The sequence below is a fragment of the Sinocyclocheilus anshuiensis genome, unplaced genomic scaffold, assembly GCF_001515605.1.
Source record: "Sinocyclocheilus anshuiensis isolate Anshui unplaced genomic scaffold, SAMN03320099.WGS_v1.1 scaffold319, whole genome shotgun sequence".
Taxonomy (NCBI): Eukaryota; Metazoa; Chordata; class Actinopteri; order Cypriniformes; family Cyprinidae; genus Sinocyclocheilus; species Sinocyclocheilus anshuiensis.
Window position 1 is genome coordinate 1241570 of NW_015552566.1, and position 17061 is coordinate 1258630.

At 37.2% G+C, this 17061-nt stretch overlaps 2 protein-coding genes across 5 annotated transcripts in view; one reads left to right on the forward strand and one right to left on the reverse strand.

Annotated features, from left to right (window-relative positions):
- Nucleotides 1–8779, reverse strand: part of npat (nuclear protein, ataxia-telangiectasia locus) — a 15852-nt gene extending 7073 nt beyond the window's left edge. The window contains exons 1-16 of one of the 2 annotated variants that reach the window (XM_016455643.1): nucleotides 8563–8779; nucleotides 8146–8264; nucleotides 7964–8024; nucleotides 7798–7876; nucleotides 7668–7708; nucleotides 6997–7209; nucleotides 6835–6910; nucleotides 6607–6730; nucleotides 6417–6508; nucleotides 6181–6262; nucleotides 6003–6099; nucleotides 5801–5911; nucleotides 3571–3606; nucleotides 2302–3486; nucleotides 2033–2142; nucleotides 1848–1938 (exon numbers count right to left, since the gene is read on the reverse strand). In XM_016455643.1, coding sequence (XP_016311129.1) covers nucleotides 1848–1938; nucleotides 2033–2142; nucleotides 2302–3486; nucleotides 3571–3606; nucleotides 5801–5911; nucleotides 6003–6099; nucleotides 6181–6262; nucleotides 6417–6508; nucleotides 6607–6730; nucleotides 6835–6910; nucleotides 6997–7209; nucleotides 7668–7708; nucleotides 7798–7876; nucleotides 7964–8024; nucleotides 8146–8264; nucleotides 8563–8599 — 2554 coding nt within the window. In that variant the 5' untranslated portion in view covers nucleotides 8600–8779. Of the gene's footprint in view, nucleotides 1–1847; nucleotides 1939–2032; nucleotides 2143–2301; nucleotides 3607–5800; nucleotides 5912–6002; nucleotides 6100–6180; nucleotides 6263–6416; nucleotides 6509–6606; nucleotides 6731–6834; nucleotides 6911–6996; nucleotides 7210–7667; nucleotides 7709–7797; nucleotides 7877–7963; nucleotides 8025–8145; nucleotides 8265–8562 lie in introns of both variants that reach the window. The other variant, XM_016455642.1, reaches the window with a different exon arrangement.
- A 508-nt stretch (nucleotides 8780–9287) lies between these two features.
- hif1al (hypoxia inducible factor 1 subunit alpha, like) overlaps nucleotides 9288–17061 on the forward strand; it is a 17330-nt gene continuing 9556 nt past the window's right edge. For 2 of the 3 annotated variants that reach the window (XM_016455613.1, XM_016455615.1), the window contains exon 1: nucleotides 9288–9428. In XM_016455613.1, coding sequence (XP_016311099.1) covers nucleotides 9421–9428 — 8 coding nt within the window. In that variant the 5' untranslated portion in view covers nucleotides 9288–9420. Of the gene's footprint in view, nucleotides 9429–16686; nucleotides 16769–17061 lie in introns of all 3 variants that reach the window. The other variant, XM_016455614.1, reaches the window with a different exon arrangement.

Sequence of the window (17061 nt, forward strand, 5' to 3'; positions counted from 1 at the left end):
CATGGCTGTATTAGATCAAAAGGGTGCTTCTACTAAATACTGAGCAAAGGGTCTGAATACTTAGGACCATGTGATATTTCAGTTTTTCTTTTTTAATAAATCTGCAAAAATGTCAACGATTCTGTGTTTTTCTGTCAATATGGGGTGCTGTGTGTACATTAATGAGGAAAAAAAATGAACTTAAATGATTTTAGCAAATGGCTGCAATATAACAAAGAGTGAAAAATTTAAGGGGGTCTGAATACTTTCCGTACCCACTGTACGTAGACACATGTGGTCAGAATTGTTGGAACCCTTGGTAAATATGATCAAAGTGATCTATTTATTTATGAAAATAAATCTACATTGTTAATCCTTTTGATATTTTATTTAAAAAATTCACAAAAATCTAACCTTTCATTGGAGAATAAGAATTTAAAATGGGGGGAAATATCATTATGAAATAAATGTTTTTCTCTAATACACGTTAGACAATTAACAGTACCCTTTTATTCAATACTTTTTGAAACCTCCATTTGCCAAAATAGTATAGGTATATACTAAAATAGTATTTTCTCCTATAATGCCTCATGAGGTTAGAGAACACCTGACAAGAGATCAGAGACCATTCCTTCATCCAGAATCACTCCAGACCCTTCAGATTCCCAGCTCCATGATGGTGCTTCTCCTCTTCAGTTCACACCCCTCATTTTCTATGGGTTCAGGTCAGGGAACTAGAATGGCCATAGCAGAAGCTTGGTTTTGTGCCCAGTGACCCATTTTTGTGTTGTTTTTGAGGTTTGTGTTTGGATTATTGTACGGTTGGAAGATCCAAACATGGCCCATTATTTATCCCTGTGTTCACCAAACCCATCTTGAGGGTTTGCTGCTAAAAAGCTACTTTTTTAGTTACATCTGACCATAGGAGCCAGTCCCGTTTGAAGTTCCAGTCGTGTCTGACAACTGAATATGCTGGGGATTTTTGGTGAAAGCATTTTCTTTTCTTGAAGCCCTCCCAAACAACATGTGGTGATGTAGGTGCTGTTTGATCATTTTTAAGGTTTTCTGACCCCGAAACTCAACCTTTATCTGAAACTCTCCAGCTGTGGTCCTTGGAGAGTCTTTAGCCACTCAAAATCTCCTCCTCACCGTGCATTAGGACGATATAGACACATGTCCTCTTCCAGGCAGATTCATAAAATTTTCTGTTGATTGGAACTTCTTAATTATTGCCCTGATGGTGGAAATGGGAATTTTCACTGCTCTAGCTCTTTTCTTAAAGCCACTTCACTAATTTTTGAAGCTCAATTATCTTTTTGCTGCACATCAGAAATATATTCTTTGGTTTTTCTCATTGTGATGGGTGATTAATTTGGAATTTGGGCTTTGTTTCCCCTCCTATTTATATTCCTGTGAAACAGGAAGCCATGGCTGGATAATTTCATGTTCATAATCACCCTGGTGTTCTCAAAATTATGAATATGAATGGGAATATATTTCAGATATATTTTACTCATAAGAATTTCTAGTAGTACCAGTAATTGTGTCCAACGTGTATTTGAGAAAAAACATTTATTTCATAATGATATTTCCCCCTATTTTAAATTCTTATTCTCCAAAGAAAGGTTATATTTTTGTGATTTTTTTTTTAAAGATCAAAAGGATTAACAATGCAGATTTATTTTCACAGCCTTCTTTGATCATATTTACCAAGGGTACCAACAATTCTGACCACGTGTGTATAAACACATTAAGTATATACATTATTTATAATTATATAAATGTAAACTTATCAACTTTTATATAAATATTTTATATAATAAAAATATAATAAAAAAAAAAGCATCTGTAAATGAAAAATGTCTTACCCATTTCAGTGTTTTCCTTGGGTGCCAATTTATGTTGAGAAATAACTTTTGCAGGCTGCCTTACAGTGGCTGAACATGGCAAAGTCAACATCTGTACAAAAAAAAAAATAGTAATTATAAATAGAATAAAACTATTCTAAAAATATAATTCTGTCACAAAACCTGTACACTTCAAAGTTACTAACCTGATTGGGAAGGACTGCAAGTTTTCCAGTATTTTGCCCCATTACAGATACTGGAAGCATCACATTTTGTAACATGGGCTGAACTGGAGAAGATATAATGATTGTGGAGCCTAAAACAAATTCAATTGGAATTTCAAACAATATGCACCTTTAATCCCGAGGAAGACTAAATAAAGTCTGCAAATGAGTACCTCAACATAAACACAGAAACATACAACCTAAATAAAAGTATAAAGTGTCTTATATAATCAAACTAACTCTTCACTCACCAGGCGAATAGGTCTGAGAGACATTTGCTCCCATGGACACCACAGTCCTCTGGCGAGGTGGAGTCGTTACCACATGCGGCATTAAAGACACGGTCCCTTGAGGCACATTACTTGGAAGCAGCACAACATTTGACCGCTGCTCGGCAGCAGCCGGATCAGTTACGACAAAATAACTGCTTGAAGGCCTAAAGGTGGGGTTAGCTTGCAACAGCTGAATGAAACCGGTTTCCTGACTTGCAGGACATCCCAACGCAGGCTGTCCGCTACTCTGCACGCTCCTCGTAGGTGTTCCGAATGATCCAACCCCCTCTGCCCCCTGTAAGCAGCTCACAGCCTGAGCCGTTTCCTCTTGTGTTATGACCGCAGAGGTTGCGGTCAAAGTCTTGGCAGGTGATTTGGCAGGAGAGGACAGGAAGATGGTGGGGATGTGGTCACTGGTGATGCTGGAAACTGCCTGGTTCAGTGCTGCATCAGTTGAGACCTCGTCCTGCTCGTCACTGATGATGATTTTTAGAGAAACAATCTTATTGGGATCAGCCTCACTGGCGTCAGAAATGCATGGCGTAGTTGCGATAGATGAAGCACCTGATGTAGGGAGATTGCTTTTGACAGTACTGGACTGAGTTTGAGTGCTGGAAGGAGTTAAAGGCATCTTGTTTGTAGAAGGTGGAGAAGCCGTTTTGGCGGATATGTCTGTGTCAGGTTGAGGCAAGCAAAGTGAGGGCACAGCGTCACTTTGAACGGATAAAGAGGTTCCCATATCCTCATTCTGTCCGATGGTCATTCCTGCTACTCTCCCAGGCTCATTCACAGATGCGTTATTTGAGGTTTCAGTAGTGGATGTGGTTTGCGATGTCTTACTTGAAACAGGAACTTGACTGCTTTTATTGTCATTTGATGTTTCGTTGATGTTTGAGCTCTCCAGAGTAACTAGCTGGATATTTACACTCTCAGAGGCTTCATTTTCTGGTTCATCTATCTCCATGCCAACTCCTTCCTCTGTCAAAGAAGAGCTTGATATGGTTTGGTCAGGTGGTCGCGAATCTGCTTTATCATTCAACCTTGAAGTTGAAGTGCCACCTTTGGATTGTTTATTACCAGATAAAACTCTAGTCCTGGCTAGTCCTCTTTTGGAGTTTGTGGATCCTCGTCCAGTTTGTTTGGTTACGATACGTGGCTGCGAAGCTGTGGAAGCAGATGCATTACGAAGGCTGGATGATTTCTTTTTGCTTTTTGACTCAGACTGGGTGCTTAGGTTTTGTGCCCTACTTTCTCCTCCTGATGTGGAATCCTCCTGTCCAGTGCCTTAAAATCATAAATAAAATCATACAACAGTATATTGCCTCTGCACTGAAAAGTTAGGGGTCAGTGAAATTTTTTTGTTTTTAAAGAAAGTAATACTTGTATTCAACAAGGATGAAATAAATTGATCAGGAACATCAGTGAAGACATTTATAATGTTACAAATGTTTTCTATTTCAAATAAACACTGTTATTTTGGACTTTCTATTTCATCAAAGAATTTTGAAACAATTGTATCAGTATCACAGTCTCCCAAAAACAACTATTATAAACAATGTTTTTAACATTGATGACAAATGTTTCCCAAGCATCAAATAAGCATAATAGAATCATTTGTGAGGGATCTTGTGACACCAAAGACTGAAGTAATGGCTGTTGAAAATTTTGAATATAAACAAATATATTTAAAATAAAAAAAATTCACCGACCCCAAACTTTTGAACCATTGTTCATAGGGGTGTGTGATATATCGTCTGTGATAATATCATAATTGTTGTTATAACAATGTGCGATTTGACATTATCGTGTATTTTGCAAAAACCAAACAAAACACACCTACAGAGCACACGCATACATTACGTGAAGAAGTCTAGACTAGTGCGTGTGCGAATTTAGAGTGCGTTCTTTCACTGCATGCTTCAGTCTATTAAAATGTTTAGAATGATCACAAATTCAAGACATGGGGGAGAAAATGTATATATTTATACCACTTCAAATAGTTAATCAATTTCACATGAAGAGTGCCATTTTTTCTCCAAAAATTACCATGATTACAAATGCGACATTAATTTTGTACAACAGTTCAATAAACAAGAAGTTAATTAAGAGACTTATGTTTTAGACACTATATTTCCTGTTTTTGTACTATTTCGACAACAAAACTAATTCCAAACACAACCACAGCACTGTTTTGTGTCTCTGAGCAACATGAAGGTGTTTCGTTCCTGAATGAATCAACCGTTTAAATGATTCGGTTCAATCGCAATGACTCACTTATTTACAGTGACTTGCTGCCACCTACTGGCGGTCTAATTTCACATTTAAAGTATCTATTCAACGTTTTATTGTTAATATATCAAAACAATATTTATGCATTTGTAAATTGCAGGTTAAATGCATTCATGTCCTGCATTAAACAGTGTGTAAATACATCTAAATGCCACTTCAGATTGCAAAGATTCACCTCTGCACTGCAAAGATGAATTTTGTTCATACTGTTTTTTATTTGCTTGGTAACCACCCAAATGTTTTATTATTCTAATTCACTGATTAAAAGCCATTTCACACTGAGCACGATGCGAAAAAGCGAGGCGAATCGCAGACGAACATTGCTTTCACACCAAGCGCGAAACGATTGATCGCCTTCTGCTAATTCACGCCTGCACGCTAGTTGGTGCCGACCAGCAATGCATTTTTCCTCAGATATGTATCTCGTAGCCTATATGGATTTAACATCGTCCGCTGCTCAATATACAGCATTAAATTAAGATAAATAGGCTAAAGTTTGGTTCTATGCCAGAAACACAAACTATCTATAATGCTTACAAGAAAACATCTTAAAATACAAGCAGAAGTAGCTGGTTTTCGAAACAGCGGCACCACTCGTTGCCTTTTTGTGCAACAGCAGCTGCTCCACGCACGTGATCTAAGCTCAAATCTGATTGGACGGCCCGTTTCATCAAGGAGCGATGGGGGAAAAAAATCGACACACAGGATGAAGAAAAACTTCGCTTTTTTGTGCTGTGAATGATCGCACCTGGTGTGAATAGCTCCATAGGGATCTATTGTTTCGATTCAAAAGTGTCATCGCACCGAACCTTTGCGCCGAATTTTCTCATTCAGAGTGAAAAGCCCTTAAATGTAAGAATTTGACTCAAAAGATAATGGACACTTTTCGAAAATTGGCTTTATAAAGGTAAAAATGCCCATGTAAAAATACATTTAAACTTATTGGAAAAGATTCATTTATATCAGTGTGAACTGACCACACAGAATATGAAGAACATCAAAACCTTTAGGAGTCAGCTGTCTACGGCAGTCCTTAAGGTATGAGCACAATAACACACTCAGCAAAATATCGTCTAATTATCGTTATCGATAAAACCCCAGACATAGAGATATTATTTTTTGTCAATATCGCACACCCTTAATTGTTCATATAATTAAATGTCCACAAAGTAAAGCCGACCCATCTTACCGGTTTCAGAAGCGCTGTCTACATGCCCGGTCTCATCACTCTCTTGTGCGCTGGTACTAGTACTGAAGCTCTCATCAGCCTGTTCACTGCCTTCAGCCATTTTACTTTTCCCTTCAAACAATATGAAAGGTGATCAGTGAGACCATACAAATTAAAAAATCAGTTTGGCTTTTATAACAGAATTTGATTTGCTCAAACCTACCATAGTCGAAGAGGTCAAAGAGTGCCTGGAATGCTGGGTCTGACTCTGTCTGGGCCAATATGTCTTGGATGGCATCATCGGTCATATGAATTTCCCCCTAAAACAATTTTACAAGTTAAGGCTTGATTTGGCTGTCAACATATACAAAACAAACAATAAAAGATGTGCATTCACACACCTGGAGGCCCAGGATTTCATCAATCGACTGCTCTTGTTCCACAGTACTGCAGGCAGCTTTTGATGTCTGAGGACTATTATCACTGTTAAAGTGATATTACAACATGTGTTTAGTAAGATCACAATGTTTTGTTGTTTTATGTTTAGTTTTATGTGTAGTAAGATTTCAATGTTTTTGTGTGTGTGTGTGTGTGTGTGTGTGTTTAAGTTGTTTCTTGCCCATTATTTAGCATTTACCTTGCCAAGATTTTGTTGATGTTTTCAGCAAGTTTTTCTTGTAAGGATCTATCATTGAGAATTTTTTCTCTGGCATTTTCTATAACTATTTGCTGTTAAAAAAGAAACATATGATCTTCAATTAAGCAGAAGTAAATAGAAACTCCTTGAAAACATTTTTAAAAACCCTTAATGAATCAGCCTGACTCACAGATAAGTTCTCCGTCACAGTTTCTTCACTTTGAGATTCCACAATGGGAGTGCTGGACACTACGGTGGCTCTGCTGGTCCCACTGGCACCCAACTGACCACCTCCTCTCCGCCTTGGCGAGTCACTGCAGCACAAAACACAGATTGATCTGGTTACAGATTGATCTGGAAAAGATAGAAAAAGTGAAACTGCAACATACTTCTGGTGTCGACATCACTCTCATCTTACCATTTCCTGCGGGCCGGAGACAAAGGTCCTGGATTCAGTCTATTATCAGGAACCAGTATCTGCAAAGGTGACTCCCCTATGAAGATGTAAGATAACAAAATGGAAAGAGGGTACTTACAAATCATACAAAAGTGTGATTCAAACATGTTTTTCAGGACTCACCTGGCTGACTAAGGTAGAGAGTGAAAGGTCTGGTATACTGGGAAGTGTAAGACACTGGGGTGGAATGTCCCAGCATGCCTTGAGGGGTGGACACAGCGCTGGGGACACACTGAACTGCTGGAGTCACAGGTGGGTGCCCAATGATGGGAGACTGTGATGCCAACAAGGGTCTTTGTTGACGCCTCATATTTTGAATGCTATTCATAGTGCGCACTTAGTGACAGAAAAAAAGTAATAAATTACGATACTGTTCAAACGTTTTGGGGTCTGTAAGATTTTTTAAAAGAAATTAATACTTTTATTCAGCAAGGATGCATTAAATTGATCAAATGTGACAGTAAAGTCAGTTATAATGATACACAAACATTTCTATTTCAAATAAATTCTGTACTTTTGAACTTTCTATTCATCAAATAATATATTTTTTTTAATGTATATTGAAAATATTGATCAAATAAACAATATTAACATAAAAAATGTAAAAAAATAAATAAATAAAAATCTTACCCTAAATCTTTAAACGGTAGTTTGTGTTAATTGTGCACGTATTTTTACATTCCATGCCATATCTATATATTATATTTGTGTTATATATCCATTATATTTGCCTAATTTCAATAATTCCAAGTCATCAAGAACACAATTTCTCTCAAACAATGAGTAAAACTCACGTCGTTGATTCAGCTGCACTGCAGGAGAATTCTGCAGAGACCTGTGGACAATACAGAAAGATTTTAATAAATACGGTGCATAAAATAATTAAAACATTCAATGTAACAATGTAAACAAATATTCATTCACTTGATTTGGTTGAGTGTGAAGTCAAGCTTTTTCCATAATGATGTCATCACAGCTGGGATTTGATTTTCTTGACTTGTTTCTGCAGAAGAAATGACCAACATGTTAAAATGGAAACAGGTTCACTGTGTATCTCAAAACATTTAATTTACTTTTAAGGGTAACTCACCTTTTGCTTTAACAGCAACATATTCATTTAAAATCGTAATCAGGTTTTTTCCAAAAAGAGACTGGAAAAGAAGAATAATCAGCAATAACAATATCGTTATCTATTAAACATGTCTTCTTAACACACGCCAGTAATTTATTGATGTTTACCACCGTGTTATCAATCATGAACTTGACACATACAAACACACAGGCAGGGATGACCCCGTCCTCTGAGCTGTGCTCGGCATATTCCTTCAGGTTTGGACTCTCATAGATGAAGGCTCGGCTTGTGGCAGTGAGCCCTTCTTGCTGCAGGTAGCCTAAAAGTTGAAAGTAAATGACACAATTTCATATTTAATTTTTTTAATTTGAGAATAGAAGATAAAACAGCCATTACTGTTATCGTTCATCTCAGCATTTTGACACATCACAGCCTCGCACTCTGACTGAGCTCAGAACGACACAATTTTCTGACACATGTGTCTCAATTTCGTAATGGTCTAAATATTTACCACTACCCAGCAGTTTTGGAGACAAATTACATATGCTGTAATTAGGAACAAAGTATTAGCTCGCTAGCTTCTCCTAGAGAGAGACACAAGAGTGAACTTAACTTACCCAGCACAAGTCTGGCGACGTCAGACGGGAGCAACATACTTCGATGTTATCCTGTCTCACCAAATCGTCTGCATTTGAAGCATGTGTATTAAAGTTGAATTTAGTCCATAATGTGATAATACAGCTGAAATATTGCAGGTTGCTTAACCCTCTCATCCATCTCGACTACGAAAAGGCGCGGAAATTCGCCTCCTCTGACCCGGATATTGTTTCTGTAATATTCGAGAGGAAATAAAGGGAAATGTAGTTTTGTTGTCTTTTGTTTTGTTTTGTTTTGTTTTGTTTTGTTTTGTTTTGTTTTGTTTTGTTTTGTTTTGTTTTGTTTTCTTTTCTTTTCTTTTCTTTTCTTTTCATTTCTTTTCTTTTCCTTATTGAGCTTAGAGTTCCCAGATCTCTTTAATGTTTTAAGCACTATAAGTTTATATTACGTTGATATCTATAAGCACTATACGTTATTTATTTATTTACATTTGATTATAGAGCTACAGCGAGAGAGAGCATATATATATATATATATATATATATAAAACGTGTGTGGGGGGATAGATAGATAGATAGATAGATAGATAGATACTCTGAATTAAAGAAGATAGAACATCGTATTATTTTATTATTTGTCTTATTGTTTTATTATTTCGTAGAGTCGATGTATATATTTGTTTAGAATGAATGACTTTGCCCGCCGTGACTTTTATTTTGACACACAGCCCTAATACAGAGATTACAGTCGAGCCCCTTTAGAACAGAGATAAACAAGCTGCAGACGACAGTTGCGTCTGCGGTGTATTCAAGCGTTACAAATACAAAACTCAAAACTCGGATTGCAGTGATTTAATTGGAGTGTCGGTGAACTCAGCGATGAAACGGTAAGGCGTTTGTTTTCCTAGAGCATTTATATATGAGTTATGTCGTGTGGGTTTAATAATAAGCGATAAAAAGGGGAAACCAGATCCTCCAGTCGATGTATGTACGTTATGGCCTCATGAGCGTGCAGTCGGTGATTGATCTATATTAGCCTTGGGTTTAGCTCATAGTAATAGGTCCGGGTTTTCTTTTTCATATCTTGAAATGAGCTCTTGAGAGGGTTTTGCGGTTGTTTTGGCCGGAGTGATTGTTTGTTTTTTTCTTTTACATATAACGTTATTTGTAAAGACAATAGGCTATCGGTTTTATTGTACACAGCTACCAAATACAGCATTTAAAATAATAAACATAGGCTATGAAGTCTTTAAGAGTGATGATTTTGTACCAGTAACGTCTTCAAACAACAAAAACAGGTCAGAGTGGTCTTTAGGACCACATGGTCAATAAAACAGCTTGAAGTGAAGACCGTGTTCTTGTGTCCTGTTTACACAGTCAGAGTAATGATAAAGTCCTGTAATGGCACCTTTGTTCTAAATGACTATAATCTTGCGTAATCCATGTCATTAACTGTTTGCTTATAATGATTGTTTCATTAAGAAATCTGGTTAACACTTTCACATTCAGTAGGCTGATAAATAAGATATGATAAAGAGCACTTTTACAGAAGTAAGGACACACAAAGGGTGAATTCAGAAAAATTGTGCCACTATCAAAATGGCAAAATTGTTTGAATTCACCCTGTATATGATATTAGTGAAATAATGCTTGAAAAGCATATTTCATCAGATGGGCTTAAAATGGAAGGTTTGTGTTTTGCCAAAACAACAACTTCTGTTGTTCCTCTTTTACACAAAACATATTGTTCCTTAAGTTTTTGACATTGCAGCCTAATGTATTTGATAATAAACTAACTTTCTTTTGTTTTGAGAGCATTATGTCTTCTTTAAACAATTTTATTAACATATTTTATGTCGATGTGAATATTTAAAGAAAATTGTGTGTCTTAGGTCTTGTAATTGCTCATCATTTCTTTTAAAGTTTTTTTTTGTTTTTTTTTAATCATTTTAATGGCCATATTTTTGAAAGTACAAATATTTATACTATGTACATACATCAAAAATACATTAATTGTTTGGTACAATGTACTTAATGTGTTCAGCAATTAATTACAAAAACATTCGGGTATTTTTTTTAAAGGAAGAAAAACCTAATATATTCTGAATATGTTTGTTTCATTTAAATGTTAGTACGTAGTGGTTAAAGACGCTTAAAATAAAGTGAGACCAATTAATCGCATGAAAGCTATGTATACTAGTTCTAAAATAATTATCAAAATGCTGTTTAAATTATGAGTAATACACATCAGACCACAAGACATGCCAACTTCCTAAAAGTATTTTGTATCAACCCACATATCTGAAGGAAATGAAGTACACACTTTCAGAATGAAGTAAATAGACCAGAGAACATTTTGTTCTCTGCTGTCTTGATATAGCAGAGACTATTGCCTGTGTTCAACCTTACTATTGGCAGAGCCCCCATTGTCTCCCCCTCCTGTCACCGTGCAAACAAACACCCTCGCTCGCTCAGCCAGTCAGAGGTACTGCATGTGTCTCAGCAGAGCAGTTGGAAAGAGTCCCAGAGCTGCATAAGCATGCAAGAGTCAAAAAATCAGTCCTATAGAAAACAAACTTCCCATAGCATTCGTCTGATGCGCTTGACTAAAACCACAGGGTTGACGATTGACGAAAAAGTAAACGTGCTGCAAATTCACTACATATCCACCACAAGTTTGCAGAGAGAACACCGTGTTCCTGAAACAGCCTAAATGAGAAGCAAAGACTGTTTGGCATATGGACACATGGTATGGACACATTAATATTGTTGCTTTGCAAGGATGAGTAATTTTTTACTTTTAAAGGAAAAGTTGAGATTTTTAAAGTACTCCATGAAGTCATAAGGTGACATTTACGCCATGCATCAATCTCTATAACAAGTCATACAGCTTCATAAGCTGATGTACCGCCAGCTTCATATCAATCAGTATAACATTTGACATGAACATTCCTCCTTTATACCGTGAGGTTCAGAGGGGTTCATTTGAATGGGCTGGGATGGGCTGTACTGCACTTCCAGTTCCACCTACACTGATATGGGGTGTTGACATTTTACCAGAATACATAATAACACACAGTAAATCCCTAACCATACAAACAGCACAAGGGTTGGGCGTGACTGTTGTGACGTAGCTGAAGGACACAGTGTTCCTGATTTTATTTACAGCAGCTTTAGCACAAGAGAGCGTGCACTGCTTTTAAAGTCATTAAAGGCCAGGACACACCAACTACACATTGTAGCACAGACTACAGCCGACGGCAAACTAACATGTGCGTTCTGCGCATGCGTGAGAGGAATTAACTGTCTATATCAGCAGCTATCAATAGTATATATTCGTCATTCAAAAGGAGAAACCGAAACAAAGATATACGAGATAAACGCAGATATACGAAACATAAACAAAGCAGTGCTTGCTTACCATTTTGAATATCAGTAACGTTGATAACTTCAATCATTTTAAGCGGCTCATGTTGTTATGAAAACATTCGCATATAAGAATGATTGGGAAAGATCACGTAACATTTAAACAGCCTTCTGTCTGTACCACCTTCATTTACGTGCTTGTTTTCATCACTTTCGCTTTAATTCTCGGGCACTGACTCGTTCGCTAAACTGAACATCGAATCCGAGCAACATGTTGAATCGGGCAAACTGCCGCCAACGTGAGCCCGACGAGTGGAACACACCAAACAAACTAGCCCGACCGTCGGCTTGGTGTGTCCCGGCCTTAAATCAGTTTTTTTAATCAAACTATTTGGTGGCACTACATGTTTGTAAGTATTTCCTGTCACATTGAACTCTGAGTCTGCAAGCTTAAAACTAAAATATTTAATTTAAGTTAAAAAAGTAAAAACATTATTTTTGGAAAGTTGCATGAAACACCAGGAATGACCTGGTGAACTCCAACAGATTACAACTTTCAGAGCAGATATAAGCTGCTTTGGCCCCAGTAAGAACCTTGTAAACACACAAGAATAGATGCTGTTGTGTAGTACAGCTCTACATTAAAAATTAAAGCAACAGTTGAAGTTAGGGACGATGTTTTGTTTTAAAGATTGCAATGTTAAGGCCGGGACACACCAAGCCGACTTCAAAGAACTAGCGGCGACAAAAGCCAACGGTGTTGTCACCTCGCGTGCAGCGTCGTACCAGAAAGCTGCACGTGAACACACCGCACAGACTACAGCCAACTGCAAACTAACACGTGCGTTCTGCGCATGCGTGAGAGGAATTAACTGTCTATATCAGCAGTTATCAATAGTATATGTTCATCATTCAAAAGGAGAAACCGAAACAAAGATATACGAGATAAACGCAGATATACGAAACATAAACAAAGCAGTGCTTGCTTACCATTTTGAATATCAGTAACGTTGATAACTTCAATCATTTTAAGCGGCTCATGTTGTTATGAAAACATTCGCATATAAGAATGATTGGGAAAGATCACGTAACATTTAAACAGCCTTCTGTCTGTACCACCTTCATTTACGTGCTTGTTTTCATCACTTTCGCTTTAATTCTCGGGCACTGACTCGTTCGCTAAACTGAACATCGAATCCGAGCAACATGTTGAATCGGGCAAACTGCCGCCAACGTGAGCCCGACGAGTGGAACACACCAAACAAACTAGCCCGACCGTCGGCTTGGTGTGTCCCGGCCTTAAGATGTCACTTTCACTGCGTTACATGGTCATTCAAAATATTGGGGTCAGTTTTGCAAAAAAACAAATACTTTTATTCAGCATGGATGCATTAAATTAGTCCAAAATTAAAGTAAAAACATCTGTAATGTTACAAAAGATTTCTATTTCAAATAAATGTTGTTGCTTACACAAAGATATTAAGCAGCTAAACCTTTTTCAGTATTGATAATAGCAAATGTTTCTTAAGAACCAAATCAGCATATTAAAATGATTTCTGAAGAATCATGAGACACTGAAGACTGGAGTAATCGTACCGACCACAAAATTTGAATTGTAGCGTACATAGAATTTTGTTTAATATTATGTAAAATATTTATTAATATTTATTTATTACATTCAGTATTGTTTTTAAAAAATAAAAAAATAAAATAAAAACCTAATAAAACTGAAATCAGTCTTTTTAAATGCTACTAGTAAATTTAGCAATCACAACATTATAATGTACAAATTATTATAATGTACATTATAATGTACGCTCGGACCGAGCGTTTTGATTGGCTTTCCTACCTGCCTGTCAACATATGTATTTGCATACCTCTGCGCACCCTGTTCGCGCAGACAGGATACGTCATCAGCGCATTCACGTACGCTGTGCAAACAGAGCGAGAATGGCAGGCAAACATCAACAACCTGACCTTCCTTCCTGGTATTATAGTACTTTTACTAACTGTACTATAAAGTTTTCTCACTGGTTGATAACACATGATGTATTGTAGTAATGTTGTCTCTGGTCGTCTCGTCTGTGTGTGCGTTCATGTGTTCAGGGGGCGTGGCTTTGGACGGCGATTGCAGGGAGGGTTGGACGTTCGCTTTTAGTGCTATAAGGCTAAAGTTAGCATTTTACAAGATCTCCTACTGCACCTTTAAGTATTCATTGTCAAAAATAGGTAGGGATGCACCGATACCACTTTTTCCAGTACTCACCTGATACCGATACTTTTATTTTTGATACTTGCCGATACAGAGTAGAGTACCGATACCGATATTTTTATTGCATTTGTACATTTTTTAAATATTGGGTACAGAAACCAAAAGGGTGTGTAGTATTTACACAACTATCAATACTTAGTCGGGCAGCCCTTAGTCTTAATGACAGCATATAGTCTCCTGGGCATGCTGTCATCCAGCTTCATGCAAACCTGAACTTCAACTTTCAATCCCCAGACTCGGTCTGAATAATTTTTGGACCCAAATTTGTATCCGTTTTATTGGTAGTCCACTGTATGAAGAATTTTGGGGTATAATTTGTCACAGTTTACTTTATTTTGCTATCCTCACTTACATAAATGAACTATAGTGTTTAACTTGTGCATTGTTTTACTTACTTGTTTTTGACATATCTGACCGAACTACAAACTTTCCAGTGATGTCTGTGAGAAAGATATATTCACTCGACAAGCTCGCGCATCTGTGACGCCGCGCACTCAATCCACTCAGCGTGCTTTGTTTTTCAGCTCGCGCACATCAGCTATACAGGCGTTAATACTGAATGTTTAACATTATATTCATTGCATACATATACTTCGTAGTAGACATCCTTAACTCCTTTCTGCTGTCTGTTGTTCTGTTGTCGGTGTTTCTTTGTTTGAATATGGCGCTTATCACATGCTGTGTGGTATCGGCGTTTGGTATCGGGGCATTTTAACGAGTACGAGTACAGGAGACCAGTATCGGGCCCGATACCGATACCAGTATCGATATCGGTGCATCCCTAAAAATAGGTATATCTCAGATGAATTTGAGGACTTAAAATAGAAGTCAGAAAACAGAATATGCAAATCCTAAAAAATCCTGTTAAAAAGGGTACGCAGCTACGCAATATCGTGTTCATTATCAGCGATGTATCGCATGCGATAATGAAAGCTGTTTGCGTAGCTTGTCAGTTAACTACGGCTCTGTGTAGTAAATCTGAAAGCACGTGCTGGAGATTTACTACTAATCACAGAACCGGCTTTACTGATGAGATGCGCATGATAAATGCATGCGATTTATCGTGCAGCCCTAAAATAAGTCTCCAGTGTCATCATAAATGTGATGGATGTGCTCTTTCTGTGTATTTTTAGAAGGGGTTATGGTAGGTTTCAGTGATAATCATTCTGTACGAGTTTGTCCCGCTGTGACCACTGGCTGAGACTGTATTATTGTGTAATCTGATGTGGTCGCCTGGGGGCTTGAAATTGGATGCTCCGTCTTGCTTCAGCTTGTCTATGACATTTAGTTGTTTGTTCTGACATAAAACGTGTTAAAGGTTAGTTCACCCAAAAATGAAAATTCTGTCATTAATTACTCGCCCTCATGTCGTTTCAAACCCATAAGACCTTTGTTCATCTTCGGAACACAAATTAAGATATTTTTGATGGAATCTGAGAACTGTCTGACCCTGCATAGACAGCAACGCAACTGAAATGTTCCCAAGTCCAGAAACGTAGCAAGGAGATCTGTAAAATAATCCATGTGACATCAGTGGTTCATCTGCAATTATACGAAGCTACGAGAATACTTTTTGTGCGCAAAAGAAAAAAGAAAAAAATGATTTTATTCAACAATTCGTCTCCTACGCATCTCCCTGGTGTCATTTTGGAGAATATCTGCTGGACGTAAACAGCGTATGCAATTCTGTGTCAGCTGCGTCACGTGGATATGTTGTTTTCATTCAAAAGATTATTTTACAGATCTCCTTGCTACGGTTCTGGACTTGGGAACGTTTCAGTTGCGTTGCTGTCTATGCAGGGTCAGACAGCTCTCAGATTCCATCAAAAATATCTTAATTTGTGTTCCGAAGATGAACGAAGGTCTTACGGGTTTGAAACGACATGAGGGTGAGTAATTAATGACAGAATTTTCATTTTTGGGTGAACTAACCCTTTAACTGATTTCCATCTTGATAAGATTGTATGTACTGTACAAGGATCATCATCTGAATTGAGTTTTCATCACTCAGAGCAAAAAGCTTTTTTTATTGTTTTAGTTGACGTCTTTTGTTGCTATATGGTGCTGCTTGCAAAAAAAATAAATAAATCAGTTTTATGTGTAAAATAAAAACCTGCAAAATGTTGACAGCTCGTAAAGTTTGTTATAGATGTATAAAACCACATGTTAGCTTTGGCAGATTACCATTGATTGTTCTGTTTTAGGACTTTAGCCTTCATTTGAGTGTTTACTGATTAGTTTTATATTTGAAGTTTGCATAATATTTCTGTGAAATGGAATTATTATGGTTGACCAAATTATCGGATCTGTTCTTCGATGCTCCTTTTCTCACAAACCAACATTGCTGTCTTGGTTTTATGCCCTGTTGTTAAATTAGAGTCATGTGCTTACAAATAGAGGTTTTGATCCAGGGCAGTGATACATGACTGTTTATGTTTATTCTGGCTGTGCAAGTCCTTATACAGACTTATTCCTGTGTGTTGATTGATTTTTTTTTTTAACCAAAGTGTACAGAGCCTGACTTGACTGACCACAGACTACGTGCCGACTGAAACCGTGTGGCTGGAGCCCAGCCTGTGCAGACATGCTGTACGGCATTTCTGTCCTGTTTACTGCACCATGAAATACAATAACGCAATAAATCAGTGCCGATGGGAGAGCTAATTATGTTCTGACAGTAGGAAAGTTAATCCAGACCTGTATATCTAAAGGAAATGTTTGACTATGGATTAGTTTTGGATTCATTTTTAATTTTAATTTTTAATTAATTTAACTTTTATTCAATGAGGACGGATGCATTAAATTGATCAAAATTGGCAGTTTAGATATTTTATATTAAGATTTCTATTACAAATAAATGCTGTTCTTTTGAACTTTCTATT